Source organism: Pelodiscus sinensis, chromosome 21 (assembly GCF_052426305.1).
Source record: "Pelodiscus sinensis isolate ZL-2025 chromosome 21, ASM5242630v1, whole genome shotgun sequence".
NCBI lineage: Eukaryota > Metazoa > Chordata > Testudines > Trionychidae > Pelodiscus > Pelodiscus sinensis.
In genome coordinates this window covers 24,734,167-24,752,383 of record NC_143072.1, presented here as the reverse complement: position 1 = coordinate 24,752,383, position 18,217 = coordinate 24,734,167, and the positions used below count along the sequence as shown (strand labels likewise).

At 43.6% G+C, this 18,217-nt stretch overlaps 3 protein-coding genes across 4 annotated transcripts in view; 1 reads left to right on the top strand and 2 right to left on the bottom strand.

Annotated features, from left to right (window-relative positions):
- Window positions 1-359: 359 nt before the first annotated feature.
- Window positions 360-3,725, bottom strand: EMC6 (ER membrane protein complex subunit 6). 2 transcript variants are annotated; one of them, XM_075904633.2, is made up of 3 exons: window positions 3,592-3,725; window positions 2,862-2,928; window positions 360-1,226 (listed from the first exon to the last, which is right to left on the bottom strand). In XM_075904633.2, exon 3 carries the CDS (start codon window positions 1,183-1,185, stop codon window positions 853-855), a length of 333 nt encoding a protein of 110 aa, XP_075760748.1. In that variant the 5' UTR covers window positions 1,186-1,226; window positions 2,862-2,928; window positions 3,592-3,725; the 3' UTR covers window positions 360-852. The 2 variants fall into 2 exon arrangements, with proteins under 2 accessions (XP_075760748.1, XP_075760747.1); XM_075904632.2 differs by having other exon boundaries at window positions 3,561-3,697.
- TAX1BP3 (Tax1 binding protein 3) lies at window positions 3,690-15,232 on the top strand. Its single transcript, XM_075904631.2, has 4 exons — window positions 3,690-3,829; window positions 6,999-7,118; window positions 7,997-8,074; window positions 13,314-15,232. The coding sequence occupies exons 1-4, from the start codon at window positions 3,791-3,793 to the stop codon at window positions 13,449-13,451; spliced, it is 375 nt and encodes a 124-aa protein (XP_075760746.1). The 5' UTR covers window positions 3,690-3,790; the 3' UTR covers window positions 13,452-15,232.
- CTNS (cystinosin, lysosomal cystine transporter) overlaps window positions 8,765-18,217 on the bottom strand; it is a 26,030-nt gene continuing 16,577 nt past the window's right edge. Inside the window, exons 10-11 of the mRNA XM_006138685.4 lie at window positions 17,833-17,950; window positions 8,765-16,821 (exon numbers count right to left, since the gene is read on the bottom strand). Of these exons, the coding sequence (XP_006138747.2) occupies window positions 16,688-16,821; window positions 17,833-17,950 (252 nt within the window). The 3' untranslated portion in view covers window positions 8,765-16,687. The remainder of the gene's footprint in view (window positions 16,822-17,832; window positions 17,951-18,217) is intronic.

Sequence of the window (18,217 nt, the reverse complement as noted above, 5' to 3'; positions counted from 1 at the left end):
TCCTGCAGAAAATGAATGCATTAGATGATTAAGGAAATATGAATAGTGAGTCTATTTCAAATGTCTGGCAGTAGGTTGTTCACATTAGATATAACTGACAGATTCCTAGGATACTGTGGTTGCCTTTGGGATAGTATAATATTTCATTGGAAAGTATTGTGCAAACAGCTAAAACCCCAGAACAGTGATTCATGATGGTGCTACTTATTGCCTTTGATATCTACCACTAAAATGTATGCTTTGCAAAGTCAATGCATGGAAGAGACTGAAATGTTTTATTAACTTTAATTTCCTTTTGTAAAATGGACTGTACCCAATGTGAAGGATCACAGCACTTATGAGCCAGACAAATAAGATACTTCTGTCCAGAGTTTCATGTACCTTTAATTATATATTACTGTGAAACCATTTTTGTGTCTATTTCCTTTCAGGTTTTGTTGCATTAAGCTTATAGTTAAATATACTCTTTACCAATGCTTGTATGCTGGTGCAAACAGTAACATAGTAGGAACACAAATAAAATAGAGCTGTTTCTGATATTACAGATGCAGAATGTAAAAGGAACACAGTCAGCCAAGAATGATTGATACAGTTGTAATAAAGGTGGAAAATGCCACCTTGCCAGTGATAGGCTATTTATATGTATATGAGAATTTAAGTGACTCTTTCATAAGACATTTTACATGTAATTAGACAAATACTACAGAACTTTGTACTCAGACATAAGTTACTGACAGCCTTAAGAATACAAGCAGTGAACAACAACGTAAAAAGCTGGCATAGTTGTTTAGATGAGTTTTTGGCAACAGTCCTATTTCTTTTAAAACCATTGCAGTTGAAGTGGTTACTATTTTAGTAGACATGCACCATGCCATAGAGGAAGGTCCAGAAGAGAACATATGTGAAGAGGCCACCGATAAGCCCCCCAGTGAAAAGTGGCCTTCGGGATTTAAAGTACTTATTCCACCGCCGTCCAGCTTTCAATACCAAAAGCATGGAGAGAAGGACAGAAGCCAGGAAGTAGAAGATAAAGCCATGTAAACCAGTCAGACCAAGAATTCCTGCTGTTGCTCCTGACAAGGCAGAAACTGACGTCCTGCAATAATCCAGAATGGCTGCATTCCCTCGGACTGCTCCTTCGCTGATGAACTGAGGTCCTTCTCGCTTGGCCACCATTGTAGCCATTGCTCCGGTTTGGAGTCAAGGATCTTTTTCTCCCAACAAGACTAGGTCAAAGGAGAGAAAAACTACTGTACTAAGTCAGTTTTATTTCATTTTACTTAGGATGATGGGATGGAACCATTCTTTTCCCTCCTGTCAATAACTAACAACAGGAACTGAAATAATGAAAAATGCACTGCTACTTGGAAATTGACGACTTTAGCACAAATCACCATCAGTAAACTGATAGTTCCTATAATCTTTTCAACATATGGTAATGTCAGGCCTTACATCAATGCATTCAGCAGAATATTTTTCATGCCCATTGGGGGAAAAAAACTGTATTCCCAGTTATCTCTTATTAAAAATAAGTGGTGGTCTTTGAATAACTACAATAAATTAAGGAACTAGTCACATATCTACTAGCTGTTATAACTGCTGGTATTTAAAGAGTTACTAAAACATTCAAATAAATAATGTAGTTTACTCTTCAATTCTATGCAAATATAAAATTAACTTGATTTAATCAGGTAAGATTGTCTCTACTTAGAGCCCTTTACTGTCATTTGCACCACATATATAAACAAAACTGAACCAATCTCACTACTGTATGGCTACAGCACATAAATTTGTTACAATAAGAAAAATTTAGGCCAGCTTTATTAAGTCTGAAAAAATAGAATTTATCCTTCCAGTATAAGATGTGCAAGCCCAATTTATAATGAGGTTACTTAGCTCTATATGGCATTTTCCTCATCCATGTAGTTCTAATAGCAAACTTTTTCACATCCTCCATTTTGTATCATTAATAAGAGTTTGAGTAAAATTTCTTATTTACATTTACATTTCTATCATTCTGTTCAACAATGCTGCCTCTAAGGATGTAAAATCCTGTTTAATCAGTTAACCCCACATTTCTCAAACTGTGGGTCCTGACCCCCCTGGGGGGTTGAAAGCAACTTAAGGGGGGAGGGTCGCAGTATCACAAAGTTTGAGAACCTGAGTTAACGGGTTAAACATTATGTCTAACTGGTTAATGGCTTAAACAGGGGTGGAGGCTGCTCTGGGCCTGCCCCTATTGCAATGCTCCGGCCAGGCAGAGCCTGCCCAAATGAGGACCATTCCCCTGGGCTGGAGTGCCCCTCTAAATGGTTACATGTTGTAAACCATTCACATTTCTAGCCACTTCTACTTATCTACCTAAATTCTGAGGTTGTAATTAAATCCAAGGAGGAAGTATCTAAACACTACAGGACCCAATTAGCTTCATGTAATTTGCACACTGCATTAAAACACTGGCAATTCTATAGCCTTTTTCAAACAATGATTTCAGAGTGCTTTAAAGAACCCTTTCTCCACTCAAAGTAACTAGATACCGGGCTTGTCAGCATTCAGTGCTCTAGAAGAGGTATATCCTGTGCTAGTATAGGAAACCACCGTGGATCCTACACATGCTTATACCAGCATGGAATAGATTTCTTCTAGAGCACTGAATGCTTACCGGCCACTTCACTTTGAATGGTCCCTTGAAATAGGTATAATTCTAAACACTCTCTTCCACAGCGTAATACATTAATGTTAGGATAAAACATGACAGCTCTTCAACAGCAACACTGTGTAAGAGCTCAGGACTGAAAACAAAATGTGTTGTGCTTAACTGAAGCTTCTGAGAAATCTGGAGGGCCTCACAATGTAATTACCTGAGGTTGATTGCAATCAGAACAAAAGGGATTTGGTCAAGCACTTTACTCCCCAAACGTAGCTTTTCTGCAAAAGAAAAATCGGTTAAACTGTAATCACGTTTTACAAAGTACCAATAAAAGATTTAAATCCATATGTCAGTGTGGTCTGTCATTATCTTGCAGGTGGGTCTCGGAGTTGGGGCTCACTACCCCCCTGCAGGGGGGAACTGTTACTCCACCCCCCACAAGGCTGGCACACCAGTGCTGGCTGGCAGGAAGGACGCAGCTCTGTGCGCTGCTGCTCCCCCTTTCCCTGGCTGGGGGCTTTCCCCAGTGCTCCCATTGGCCGGAAGCACAGTCAATGGGAGCAGCAGGGGCGGGTGCCTGAGAGTGGCGGGAGGCACCGAACCAGGCAAGCAGCCCCCCCCCCCATCTCCTGCACCCCCCCCCACTCTGCTCCCCCCCGCCCCCACGTGGTGCCCACGGCTGGCTGGCGGTCCGTGGGAAGGCCGCGTTGGGCGGGGGGAGCCCTCCCCACGGGGATAACGTCTGAGACCCGTCGGGCGGGGCGGGATTTGGAAGTTTCTCCCCCCGGCAGCGCCCTAGGGGCGCGCGGCGACGGGCGGCCTGGGGGGCAGGCTCCAGCTGGGGCCCGATCCCGTCCGGCGGCCCGAGAAGCGCCAGGCCCCACAGCGGGGGGGGGGGGGGGTCACTAACCTCCCGCCCTGAGGTAACCGCCGCCGCTCACCCGTCGCTACCGGCCGCCATCTTGGAACCGAGGCTGCCGGGAAACGCCGCGCGCGCCGCTCCCTCCACCCCCGCCCAGCCCAGGTGTCGCTGCGGCTGCGCATGCGCCGCCCGCTCCCACGGCCTGAGGCGCCGCCCCCGATTGGCGGGGCCGCCGGGCGCTTTTGTTGGCGAGTGGGGCGCGAGCTGCCGGCGGGGCCATGTCGTACATCCCGGGGCAGCCGGTCACCGCCGTGGTGGTGAGTGGGGGAGGGGCGGCCGGCCGGTCCGCGCTGGGCTCGGCTCGCGGGGCTGAGGGCGGGGCTCGGCTCTCTCCTCAGGGCGTGTTCCGCCGCCGGTACCAGCGGGAGGGGGCAAGGGGGCGGGGGACTGTCCCCCCCCCCCCCGCGCTCTGCTGCCAGCAAAGCAGCCCCCCCGCCCCCGCGGGTCGGCCTGTCTCCGTCAGTCCGTCCAGCGCGACCGTCGGGGGGGGGGGGTCCTGCCCGCGGGCCCCCCTCTGCCCGGGGCCAAGCCCCTTCTCTCCGCGGGGAAACCCGCTCGTGTCCGCCCCCGATAAATGCCTCTTCTTGGAGCCCCCTCCCCCGCAGCGCCCCCCCAGCGCCCCCGCCCTCCCCGACCCCTCTAGTTCTGCGTCTTGTCACTGCAACCCCCCCCCCCCCCGCCTTGATGCACCTGCCCCGCGCACCCTGCTACGGGGGTAAAACAGAATTTGAAACATCTGCCCCGAGGCAAACGAATCAGAGGGGGGGGGGTGAAAATTGCACCTTTTCGTTGTGCGGGTCTGAAGGGATGGCATGACGTAGCTCCCCCTTTTGTGTGTTTAAATACGGTATGTGTTCGGCTATTCCATTTTTCTTACCACTTTTGTACAGAACTATTGTACGGTCGCTAACCCTTCTGGACACTCAGGAAAACTGGAGTATGATGTGCTCTGACTTGCCCAGGGTCAGTGGTAGAATAGGGAACAGAAGCTCGCTGTCCTGTCTCTCCGGTCATGAGCTAATGGATTATGCTGTGTCCACGAGTTGCTTATGGTTACCTTTCGGATGAGTATAGGATTGTAGGCATGCATGCTACTTTTCAGTAGCTATATTGAAGGGATGAGAAAACGGAAAAGTGAGAAACAACTCCCCCGCCCTCCTCCCTTTTTTTTGCAAAAGGCCTAAAGTCATATAAGAACAAAGAACTAGAGGCTATATGGCGACTACAAAATAGTCTGGGAAAATGTACCCTGTAAGTGTAGAGGTGAAAACTTGCCGCATATCCATGTGGTGAGCACTATCTGTCCAGCCAAGTGATTGTCAAATGAAGTCAGACTTCTGACATCTCCTGCCATGCCAGGCAGCCTGAGCCCAAACTGGGATCATGGTATGTGTTGTGCTTTGATTAAGACGCATAATCAACTTGCCACTTATCAGAGGACTTCTCAGATGTCCGACCTCTCTAACAGTATTTTTCTTTGAAAACCATTGTGATTTTGATGGAAAGTGCTCACTGTTTAGCTTGCCAGATGTTGCCTTCTGTTAAGGTGCTTTCTGGGATAGAAGATAATGGCTCAGAATTACAATGAGCCACTTTTCCTGTGGGTAAAACCCCTGCACATCATGCTGTTCAAGGAACATAGGTTTTCTTGATTGGAATCTCAGCTATAGTTAATAAAAACCAAGAATGTCCTTGTTTGGCTTACATTGTGGTGCCTTAAAATACCCATCCCAGACACATACTCAATAAAAATGCCATGTGACTGCATGCTGTTCCTTTGAGCCTTGTTCTCAACAACCTGCCTCTGAGCCAATTCCAGTGTGGAAGATGACATAAAACGATATCAAAGCTGCTGCCATCCGCTTGTTTGGCTGCCAGCCTGGAGTCTGTTCCTTGTCTGACTTTTTGTATGCTCGGCTGCAAATTTGTAGTTTGTCTGTGGAAGTTGTCAGTATTTCCAATGAGCTCATGTGGAGTCTTACTCTTCAGTTAAAATGAGACTGTTTACTTGGCTAAGTTACAGACACCTCCCTCTTGTATGACAAATGAGCTAACTTGAGCAAGGAAGCATTCTGATGAATGGAAAAAGGCAAACCTGAGGGAAGAAAATTTAGAGACTTGAAATATCTTTCATGTAGCCTCTAATTACACCCCTACCCCCATGCTTTCTTTCCAGGAATTACTGTCGGAAGGGAAAGCTAGTTACCATATCCAATATGTACCTGGAGGAGATTTTAGAATATCTCGCATGGCAGAATATGCCCCTGAGCAGGGGATATAACAGTTTCTAATCTCAGTACAGTATAAAGTGTCAATCCGATAGCATGGGGCATTATTGACCGTTATGTCCTCCTCTATACAGGGCTACATGGTGGTCTTTAAAAGGTTGGACTAGCATCTTCTTAAGCTATTCTAGACTTGTGAAGTAGATTTAAAATGCTTCGTGCTTAACTAGAGATATTCCTTGTGAAAAATTAGACACTAAGCAAACTTTTGAGAATTCAGTCCTTGAGTTTGATTTTATTATTGATTTCTATTATTACAGGTATTAAAAGGCATAGTAACAATAGTTGGTCACACTTGAGTCTATGAAATTAAAATGTGCTAACATGTGAACTACTTTCCTTGGTGAAGATTGCAGAGCAACTCACTTCAAATTAAAAATCACACTTAAACCAGGCTTCCTGGTGACGTATATGATAAATCTAATAATTTTGGTGAAAGTAGGTCACACAGCAGAGTGCACAAATATTGGTTTGGTAGAGCAGTTTGTAGCCAGGGCGGGGTGGGAGGAGGAGAGAATCTGGGCTTAATTCAAGAGGAAAGACTGAAGAGGCCCTTGCTGGACAAGGTTCTGGGTAAGACTTCCTTACTAAGAGTTCCTCTGCTGTTACTCATACAACGTTTTAAAATCCCTCCCTCCCTTCATTTCCATTGTGGTTGTAGAGATTAAACTTCTTTAGATGCCTAAGTGGCTAGTCATTTAGGGATATGATTGGAGATGCTTATTTCTGTTGTGGCTTGCTAACAAGGACAAAAGATGCTTCTCAGTTACTGCTGAAGGGCAGGGCATCCTAATAATTGATTCAGTTTTAAAGTTTAACACAGACAGTTTTGTTGCCCAAGTTAAGTTTGCTTGTCTCTTTGGGATAGACAGCAAATGTTCCCATTCATCAGTAGGTTTCAGATCCAGAGTTCCCTGCTCATTGCCTAAGCAAATATAAAAACCGCACTTGTGTTGTGGCCTTCATTTGTAAACTCTCTTATGTTCTCCCTTTATCTGGAAGCTGTACATTGCACACTGAACCAAATCTGTTGTACTGTGCTCAGAGAGAGTTACAGGTAACAAAGTTAACATTTACTCTACTCTGTCTGGAGTTGGGGAAGGAATGTGACTCTTGCACTTTTTCCTTCCATCTTTTTCAGCAAAGAGTTGAAATCCATAAACTCCGGCAAGGTGAAAATCTGATTCTTGGATTCAGTATTGGAGGTGGAATTGATCAGGACCCTGCTCAGAATCCTTTCTCTGAAGATAAAACTGACAAGGTCAGATTCTTTTTGAACTTACATAATTCAGACCGTCCCCCCCCCCCCCGGTAAGACTGAGTGCCCTCAGCTAGGGATGTTAAATATGAATTCTTATTGGTTACTCGACAATTATACAGTCCCTGGGGGTGGGACTGGCAGCCAGTGCACTCCAGTCCCACTCCCACTGCAGTGCTGCCTCTAGGGTGCTGGTCTGTGAGGGACCCTGTTTGAAAACCAGCTCCCCTTGTGAACTGGGCTGCCTGTTGCCCTGTGCTGCTGCCTCTGATACAGAGGCAGCAGCTTGGAGTGTCAGCAGCCCCTGTTCAGGGTGGGTTTGAGGTCCCAGACCTAGTGTGAGCCAGAACTGAGCTGGGATGACTGCCCATCTGCCTTCTAATACACTTTAAATGCGGAGCTGCAGCAGGGGTAGGTCCGAACCTAGTGCAAGCCGGGACTGAGCCAAGCTGCTGGCCAGCCTGCTAACACATTTTCTGGTGGTGGTGGTGGTGGTGGTGGAAATGCGTGTAGTCTATAGCATCAACCTATAAGATTTTGCTTGTCAGTTACTCAGTTATTCAACTACACGATTACATCCCTACCCTCATCTCCCCTTAAATTCATAAAATCACAAGCAGGGCTGTAACCTCACTTTTTGTAGGCCTATGCCTGGTCCTCCCGCAGTCAGATTAGCCCATTTAATACCCCCTTCCCAGTTAGTACATGTAGCTAATATGCACTGCTGCTGCATTTGGGCTGTCATGTAACTCATCTGCTCTTTAGTATCAGACTGGTTTTTAAATGAAATCCATTCATAAGATGCTGCGAAATAAAGGTTATTGCCTTGTGTGCCTCTGTAACAGTTGCAACTAGAATAATCTAAAATGTGACTTCTACAGGGCATCTATGTAACAAGGGTGACAGAAGGAGGCCCAGCAGAAGTTGCAGGACTCCAGGTTGGAGACAAGATAATGCAGGTAAATTCAAAGACCAGAAGATGAACATTCTGGAATACCTGGAAGCAGACAATGCAGGACAGTCCCAGCCCAGAAGTGCCCCTAAGCAGCACTGCTTTCCAGGCCCCTTCATAGCTGGGGTGGAGGTCGGGGCATGGTGAATCCCAGCCATTTGCTCCATTCTGGACTATTTCACCTGCTGCTTGTCCCGCTGCGGTATATTCTACCCAAGGAAATGTATAAAAGCTCACTGCCTTCTCCTATGAATGGACGTGGGAATCTGTCTGGAAAAGCTTCCCTATCTCTAGACAAGAGGCTGTAACTGCCAACACGAGTGCCCCCTACAGGAGAACGGAGTGACTGTGCTTCAGGGTGAGCAGCATGGCACTGCAGATAAACTAGATGTAAGTCACAACTGAGCACATGGGCTTGAATAGCTGTTAACTCTTGTGAAAGTAGAGCCTGACAACCATTCTGCAATACCAGAACTGGAGGCAGATCACAAGGAAGCAGATTCATGTATGTTCTTTTCCTTCGACATGCCTTTGTGGGGCTGGGATTTAATAGTGGCCTACCATGATCCATTCTAGTTACTAAGGGTAATCCAGCAGGCATAAAATGTCATTGCTACTACGTTAGGCACATACACGGCAGCCCTCTCCAGGGTAGATGTAGATGCAACCCTCTTTGTGAGGGTTTTGTTTTTTTGAATTTTTTTATATCACAATGTTTAATTTTATGGGAATCCATAAAACTTTGTTATAAAACTTTGCAAACATCATAAAATCACAAAAAGGGCTGTAACTTCAAAATCCAAGTCTACTTTTACCATAATTGGCAGAGCTTTTAAATGCAATTAATGATATGAGTGTGGAAATATAACTTCTGGTGTGTGTGTTTGTGTTAGGCATTTTCTTGTACTTTTTTTTACTTTCAGTTAAAGCAGGTATCTATAGTCACGTGATAGTATGAGCTTGTTTGTACTGTGTAATACCTCACAATATGTTGCCCTCATTTGTAGAAGTTGTCTATTTTCGAAGTTATGTAAATGACTCCTATTCCTTATTTTTTAAACTTTTTTTTTTAATATCTGCTCAGCTGGAGATAAAGCTAAACAAGCACATGATATAACGATATCATCTTAAGGCCTCTCAATGTGATGGCAGTGTGTCTAGTACTTATCACAATAAGGTTACAGTAGCTGGACTGTACAATGTCTTGTATTTCTTATGAATATGAACTCTAGATTTCATTGGTTTGAAGGAAACGATCTCTAGTATAATTTTACTGCTATTGGTGCCCTCCCTCCAATTGCATTGTGGTAGAAGTTAAACTTCTTTAGATGCCTAAGGGACAAGTCATTTAGGGTGTGTCTACACAGCAGCGTTATTTCTGAATAACTGATGTCATTCCAAAATAACAGTGTGCATCTATACTGCCAGCCTTTATTTTGAAATAACGTTGAGCTAGAGAACTTCTTAGTCTAACTACTGTAACTCTCATTTTACAAGGAGTAAGGGAAGTCAAAGGAAGAGTGTTCTTCCTTCGACTTCCTGCTGTGTAGACATCACCAAAAGCCGAATTAAGCTATTTCGACTTAGCTCAAGTTGTATAACTTAATTTGACTTTAGCCCTGCTGTATAGCTGAACCATAGGGCTATACTTATCTCTATTGTGGCTTGCTAGCAAGCACAAAAAATGCTCCTCAGTTACTGCTGAACGACAAAAATGATTCATCTTAAGAATATCTTTTAAAGAGAATAAATTAACAAGCAGCTTTGTTGCCCAGTTTAAGTTTGCTTGTCTCCTTGGGATAGATAGCAACTGCTCCTACATGCCAGTGGGTTTCAGATCCAGAGATCTGTGCTCGTTGTCTAAGTAAATATAAAAACCATGCTTGTGATGTGGCTTTCATTTGAAAACAATCTTACGTGCTCCCTTTATCTGGAAGCTGTATGTTGCACACAGAACCAAATCTATTGTGAGAGTACCTCTGAGTAGATACCTAATGCAATGCCCCTTTGAGCTATGTTTACTCTCAAAGTCACTGTTGAAACCGTTCTGCTGCCCCTCAGAATCTGTTCAATGCTCATTTGTTGTCACAACTGTGTGTCATAGATTTTCCCTGCAGCATTGACATCTCCTTGTGGCACAGATACTCTCACAGCTATCCTGCACAAAGGGGAGGCTGGCTGCTGGGGCAGGTGCTTGCACCATCATGTTAGGATCAAGATGTTCCATGCTAGCTAGCACCCCTCTGGTGCTGATGGGACACTTGAAGATACTGTAGTATAATTCCCAGTTCAGGTTCTGCTTACCAAACTCAGCCACATGATCTAGAGATGGGTTGTTTCATTCCCCAATACAATAAAAACCACCTGTAAGACATAGCTGTTGACTAAACTGGAAAATAAAGGCAGTTGGTTATATATCTTGAAACCTTGCTAGTAATACTGAGTAAGGGCTACTTGATTCAGCTATTCTGGGTTCTTTATTAGCTCAGGCCTCTCTGTGAAGTCAAAGAGATGGTCCTAATATGTAAAAACAAACAGGTAGAGACATAGCTTCTTGGTAGACTGGATACCAATTTTGTATAAAGGTCCACACTCCAGAGAAAATAAGTAAATAGAAGACTTCAAGATCTGTTCAGGTCTGTATTTGGAGTTTGCCATCTCCCTCTTGATTGCACTGTCCTAGACTATCAGATCATCTTTGATAAGTGAGTGTACCTCAGTGTTTCAGCTCTTTGCCCTCAAAACACTCATGTTGTCAGTAATGGGAGCAGGCTCGGAAATTCCCTGTAGAACAGTCTGGTAGGCCTACTCAGGGGCACAGGACAGCCAAGGACCAACTGGCCTCCCTTATAAGGCTTAGCTCTGTTAGGGTACTCAGCTGGGAGAGAGGTGAGCCTGGGTCACTTTCCTCCATTACCTGATGAGGTAGGATTTGAACAGCAAGCCACTATTGCTTGACTGTTCTGAGAGGAGAAGTAGCTTTCCATGACAGTTATCCCAGGGGTGACATAGGAATGGCCATACTGCGTCAGACCAAAGATCCAGCTAGCTCAATGTTCTGTCTTCTGACAGTAGCCACTGCCAGGTGCTTGAGGGAGACTGAAGAGAATGGGTAATCAAAAGATTCACCCCTTGTTACCCAATCCCAGCTTCTGCCAAACAGAAGCTAGGGGCACCATCCCTGCCTAATACCCAGGGCTCGACAAACAATGTAATCTACGTGCCCGTGGCGAGTACATTATACCCCGGAAGAGCTGGCGCAGAGCGATCTATGCATACGCAGAACCACGCGGCTGGCTAGTGGGGCTCGCTGCTGCTTGGTGAGCCCTGCTAATAATCACTGCTGGACCTGTGCTTTGTGCATTTATCTAGGGCTTTGTTGAACTGTTATAGGCAGGGCTCACCACACGGCGGCGAGTCCCGCTCGCCAGCTGCGTAGTTCTGTGAGCTGCGCATGCGCAGATCGCGCGGCGCTGGCTGTGCCGGCTTGTAATCTACTCACCATGGGCGAGTAGATTACGTGATTTGTTGAGCCCTGGTTATAGGATTGGCTTTCACAACATCCTCTGGCAAAATTCTACGGGTTGACTATACATTGTGGCTGTCTACACATTGGCAAGATTTAGCGCAATCTTGCCACCTGTCTACACTGGCCGCGAGTATTTGCGCAAGAACACTGACGTTCTACTGTATGAAATCAGTGCTTCTTGTGCAAATACTCTGACGCTCCCGCTCAGGGATAAGGCCTCTTGCACAAGTGTTCTTGCGCAAGAGGCCAGTGTAGACAGGTAACATCAATTTCTTGCGCAAGAAAGCCAGATGGCTAAAATGGCCATCAGAGCTTTCTTGCGCAGCAGAGCGTCTACACTGGCACGGATGCTTTTGCGCAAATGCACATGCCAGTATAGATACTCTCTAACACAAAAACTCTTTCATTTAGAGTATTTGCGCTAAATCTTGCCAGTCTAGATGTAGCCTGTGTGAAGAAGTGTCCTTTTGTTTTTAAACTTTATGCCTATTTAATTTCATTTGAGCCCCCCAGTTCTTATGTTAGAGCAGTGTTTCTCAACTTTTTTTTATAAAGTACCCCTTTAAAAAATAAGTACCCCCCAGTACCTACGGTTTTTAGAGAGAATTTTTTTCTATCATTGCAATGCATTTGTTTAAACAGATTAATCGTAGCCAGGCGGGCGATGACATTTTTAGGTGTAAAAAGTACAAAAATAATAATGCGCTGTAAAACTCAAAATAAAAATTCAGTTTTCTCCAAATTTCAGTTGTGTTGACCTAGCCCCTAGCCTTCTCTTGAGTACTCCTAAGGGTACTTGTACCACTGGCTGAGAAACATTGTTATAGAGTAAATAAGACTTCATTTACTTTCTCCACGTCATGATTTTCTAGACTTGTTATATCCCCCCTTAGTCCATCTGAGTTAAAAAAAATCCCAATCTTAATCTCTCATCATACATTTGATACTCTTATTTGTTGCCCTTTACTGAACCTTTTCCAGTATCTTTTGCAATGAGGTGACCACAGGTACATGCAATATTCAAGCTGGACATACCCTGAATTTATATATAGGCACTATATTTTCTTATCTCTTTCTTAATGATTCTCAACATTCTATTTACTTTTTTGCTTGAAAACATCCATTCAGTGTGCAGGAGCAGAGAGCTGTCTACAATGACTTCAGGATCCTTCTTGAATAAACCACCACTGGGCTATGAGGTGATGCTGATACTGGCTGGGGCCCAATTACTGTGTAACTTCTTAAAACGGACCAGCTCCAGGAAGAGCATCCTCCACCACAGCCCCCCTTAGTTTTGCAATGAGGGAATTCCCCTGAAACAGCAGAAATGAACGAACAGTTTTTTCCTTGGGTAACCTCAGCATCCATGTGACAGTGAAGTAAGCAGGTGCTATTCATCATGTGTACAGCAGCGATCTGTGTTTCCACTCACTTATCTGTGCCTTCTCCACATCTTTAAGTGCTTCGGTGGCATGTTCAGGCTTTGTGTAAGAGGAGTCTTCTCGCGTACTCACTTGCTCCAGGCAGCACCAAGGCTCCTGCCGGTATGCCTGTCATACTAGCAGCTCTTGAATTGTCTAGTGCATCTCTGAAGCAAACTTAACATTCACCCAGTCCGGTGGTGCCAAGGCAGTGTGCGAGGTCCCAGATTGCTAGTCACCTTACCAAGGCTAGTTCCATTGACAATAATGGTTTCCTGATAAAACTTCTATTGTAGGTGAACGGGTGGGACATGACAATGGTAACCCATGACCAAGCGAGGAAGAGACTGACAAAGAGGAATGAAGAAGTGGTACGGCTCCTGGTGACCAGACACTCCCTCCAGAAGGCTGTGCAGCAGTCCATGATGTCCTAATTATGCAACAAGTAGGGGGAAGGACGACACTATAGGGTGACACTCCCTTGTTATAAGGAAACAAATACTAAACTGGAGTTATTTGTAAACACTCGTACTGCCCAAGGTAAACATGCACTGCTTCAACCCTAAACTGAGAATAGTCAACTCTAGCCCTTTCAGCAGCAAGATGTACACTGCATAGAACAGCACCTAACCCTCTGTGCTCAAAGCTTTACCATGCCAGTGGCAGGAGAAGATAGCAATTACATGAAGAAAAGAGGCAAAAGACTAGATACTTGAGGGAAGAAATTGTGAAAAAAGTCAATTAGTGGGAGATGATTTTTTTATAGGGCAAAAGTTCCCTATTGCTGAGCATTGAAAACTTAGCTCCTTCTGCAAAGGAGCAAATAATTACCACCGAGGGGAGAGGAGGCAGTGTTTTATTGGGATTAAAAAAGGTTAGTGACTAGTTCCTTGATCGTTCAAGTTCAGTATGGAAAATGCTCCACTACCCTTTGCATCACATGCTGGTAAGAGGTAAATAGTCTGTCGGGTTGAAGGCTAGTCTTTTGTTCTGAAGTGTTCACTACAAGATTTTAGACCCCTTCACCAAACAGCTTGTCATAAGAGGGACATTTGAATGAGCAGTTAATGCTTAAATGTAATAATGGAAACTGGGATTTAGTAACAAATTTCAAGACACTACAATTGCAAAGTGCCTCTATACAAGAAACAGTGATGGCTGCTTCACAGAATACTAGGGAACAAACGCCAGCTTTAACATGCCATAACTATTGCAACTCTAGGGTATAAGCTTTAAAAATATACTGTAATTGGGAAAGGGATGGAAGGCTTTGTCTTTGGTGAACATACAGGAGACATGGTTCCACTTCCTCACTGCACATTTTGTAAAGTCTTTTCAAATAGAAAGGGCAGCTGGTCTGTTTTGTAGGGGGAAGACATATTTAAATCTTGTATTAAGTAGAAATATGCACAATGAGCTTGCCAATGTCTATTGTACCAAAATTCCTATTCCTGACTTGTGGTAGGCAAACTATAAGCAATCCTTCACCATGGCCAAACTAAGGGGTTGTAGGAATTTTTTCTGCAGAAGCTGCTCTTAAGTGGGTTTTAAACCCATCAGTGAACCACATTAACACTTTAAAGGCATTATATAGGCTAGCTTTAATTAGTTCAAGAAGATGAAATCTGAAAATTAAGTTTGTATAACTAGTTTTAGATGACACTATATAACCTCTTCAACTGTCTTCACACTAGTTTAAAAATAACTAGAGCAGTGGAGAGAAGTTGTATACTAGGTTATTACTGCAGTGCTATATAGGATCTGAGTTCAATGAATTTTATAAACTTGATAAATGCAGCTCAAAGTGTTCCACTCCATATATCTACATGCCACTAGATGCCTCTCTTTATACAGGAAAAAACCTTAAACAGCAAATAGTCACACAAAACATGTAGATGTAAAGTGGGTTGCACCATGAAAGCTCATGATATAATCTACATGTTGTGTTAGTATTTAAGGTGCTACTAGACTAGTTGTTTAAATTTTTCCTGTTACAGACTAACTCCGCTACCCATCAATCTTTTTATACAGTTTTTTACCTTATTCAGTAATATAAAAAATCCAAAAGGAATTTGACATTTAAATTACACATACTGTGGTGGAAAAATATCTTAATAGCTTTACAGATAGGCCTTATTTTTGTTTACTGTAGAGAAGTACACTGCTATTTGTACTGTGGTTTCTTGATTTTACACAATAAAAGAATTTAACAGTCTCACTATCTAGATTTCAGTTTAAAAGGACACAAGTTACATGATTTATACCCACCAGCTTCCTACCCCTCCAATTCTTCTGATTGAGTGCCACCTGACAACTTTTAAACAGTCATATTATGATAAAAAGGTAAGCTAAAACAGCCAACTGACAGCAAATTCTGCACCTATTTGCAACTTGGAGCACAGTCAATTTTCGTCTGAGTTTTACTACCAAACTTTTCAATGAAGAAGGACAAGTTGATTTCTCCCAGAAGGGTTTGCAGGATTAAGATGTCAGAACTTGAACAGTAGTGAATATAAAGCTTGTGTTTAAAGTCCTTTTTAGTACACTACTCCTTACTGTCGAAGATAACAAGGCATGGTGCCAACCTCTATAGGTTAAAGTGTAAGAATGTTCAACTATGTTTGGAAATTAACTGTCTTCCTTCCTTTGCACCAATACTTGCAGAGAAAGCAACTCAGAGCAGTGGAGCAAGAGACAATACTTAAGTTTTATTCCCAATTCACCATCCTGCTGCATTGCCTTATGCTAAGGTCTTGTTATGTAGAGACTGAGTTCTTTACCTGGGAGGTGCTATGTGAGTATTGTACTTATCAGCTATGTCTTGCTTACTCAGGAAAAAGAAAAACACTTGAAGACTAACACAAGTTTTAATCATTAGGCTATTGAACAACATGATCGGACTTGCATAGAATACAAATTGTTCCCCTTGCATCAACAGCCCAGACCTAGGCACTTTAATAGAACCAAATACAAATAACCTGACAACTTAGTAATAAGTATTTAGAAATTTGGTCTCCAGCACTAGATTTAAAACCTCTGCTGAAAATGCTCAGTGGTATAAAGTAGCAGAAATCACATTACGTTTTTTTAACGTTTTAAGTGTAGCTGCTAGCACTCTAAGAACATGCTGTGATATTATTCTGATTAGTGCCCCCCTTCACCCATTGTACCTACATGTAATATTAAGAAGCTACTTGGTAGCCACAGCTACTTGAGTCACTGTCTTCCTTACAACTTGGTTTGGGAGAAGAAGATGAAGTCAGCAGCACATTAGAGTCTGCCTAGTCCACAAAAACTTGTTCCTTGGTCATTATAAAAAAAAAAAAAGACACCTGATTGGGTTTTTCACCTTCCAGTCATGTTCTGGCTCTTCTCTGGGGAAAAAAAAAAAACTTCGCACCTGAAGGAAGCCCAGCTCTTACATACCCTCCCCACAGAAGGCTGTGGCTATCTTTGACCAATCCATCTCAAGACAGGCTGGCTTGGAATTAGCTTCCGGTGTTGCAGATGTTTTCCAGTTGCAAGGGTTAGGATAATGGAATATCCGTTAAGGCATTTGGCATTAAGCAAAACTATTTGTGCTGGTGAGCAGTCTGAAATTCTCCCAGCCCATATAGAGGTAAATTTATGGCCAATAGATCTACATTATTGCGTCCATCTGGGTAAGGCTTTAGGAGTCCAAAGATTCATATACCCGTGTTCTATATAGACAGTAATGCTGGATGATGAAGACTATGTCAAAGATGATGGAGAAAAAGCCCAGTCCAAACTTAGTTGGATCTCCAAAGATTAATTTCCATTCATCTGTCCAAAAAAGGAGAAGATTACTACTGCAGATTACTAAAATGGCTTATTTTTTAACAGCACAGGCATTATTCAGCTTTATAGTCTGATTTCACTACACATTGTTCAGTTAAAAAATCCCATGTCAAAGTAGTCTTTGCTGCTGTAGAATTACCTATAGCAACTGTGTAAATCTACTATATATTTGAAATAGCTAGATTGTCTATCTGTCCATCTGCTTGTTCAAGAACTAAGTGGTAAGAGCTAGTTCACTATACAGCTTCCTCTTAAAGCAAAGTGAGGGTTTGGTTGTGCCACAAAAAAATGGGATGTGCCTAGAATGAGAGAGCTTTTCATAAAACCCCACAGGGGACAGACCCTATCAGTAGGCAGGTGAATGTAGCTTGCTGGGGGGCAAATCCTCTTCCACCTCCTGTCTGGGAGTGCCCTAGCCTCCAAGCCTCCCAACCCCCAGGTGCTGGATTCATAGGGTGACACTGCTAGCTGTTCCCCCTCATCAGGGAGGGGGGAGAAGTGCACAGTTTGCTACATTCCTCACTCTGGCTAGGAATCATAGGGAGTAATGAACATGGAGTTGCCCCAGTAAAGGGATATGCATGCACTCCCTCCCCCGGCTGTGCCGGCTGTAACGGCCATGGAGAAGTGCTTCTCACCTGGTCCCAAAGCTGCTGCAGTGAGACGGGGCTAAGATGGTCCTCTTTCTCCCCAGGGCAGCCTGCACACTGAACCCCTCATCCTCAGAGCATGAAGTATGTACACTTTCATTTTATTTCTCCACCCCCCCCCAAAAAAAAATTAAAATTAATTGTTTTAAGAACCTGCACACTACAAGGGAAATCTAGTAGCTTATTAGAAGACAGCCAAATATTTATCTTTTACCACATTTTTATAGCACTGATGGCTCACAGGCCACCTAGATTTGGGAACAACCCTTAGTGAGTGTGGATTGGAAGAAAGTGATTTGTGGGAAAAAAATGCAGGCCACAAAAGGAACTTCAATTCCAGACTTACCATTGTTGTAAGACTGCAAAACCATCTGAAGGAGACTGAAGCTTCCACCAGTAAAATCTAGCAACACATTTCCAATACTCCACCCTTCAGTACTCTTCCGCCGAAAGTTCATGTATGCCTACAAGAGAGGCGCAGATGGGAGTCAGATCAAATATGCTTCATACTTTTAAGTTTTGCCTATGAAAACTATTTGATCTGCAGAAAAAGGAAATTGTATTCTACTCCAGCAATACAGAATTCTGAACTTATTTTGCCCTCAGATAAGCAGACTGACCTTTCGATGCCTCAGTCAACCCCAGCTGTAAAACAGAGCCTGGCTGGTTTAACAGACTAAAGTTTTCAGATATTGCAAAAGTACTTGCATGTTTAGTAAGCACAAAAGCTA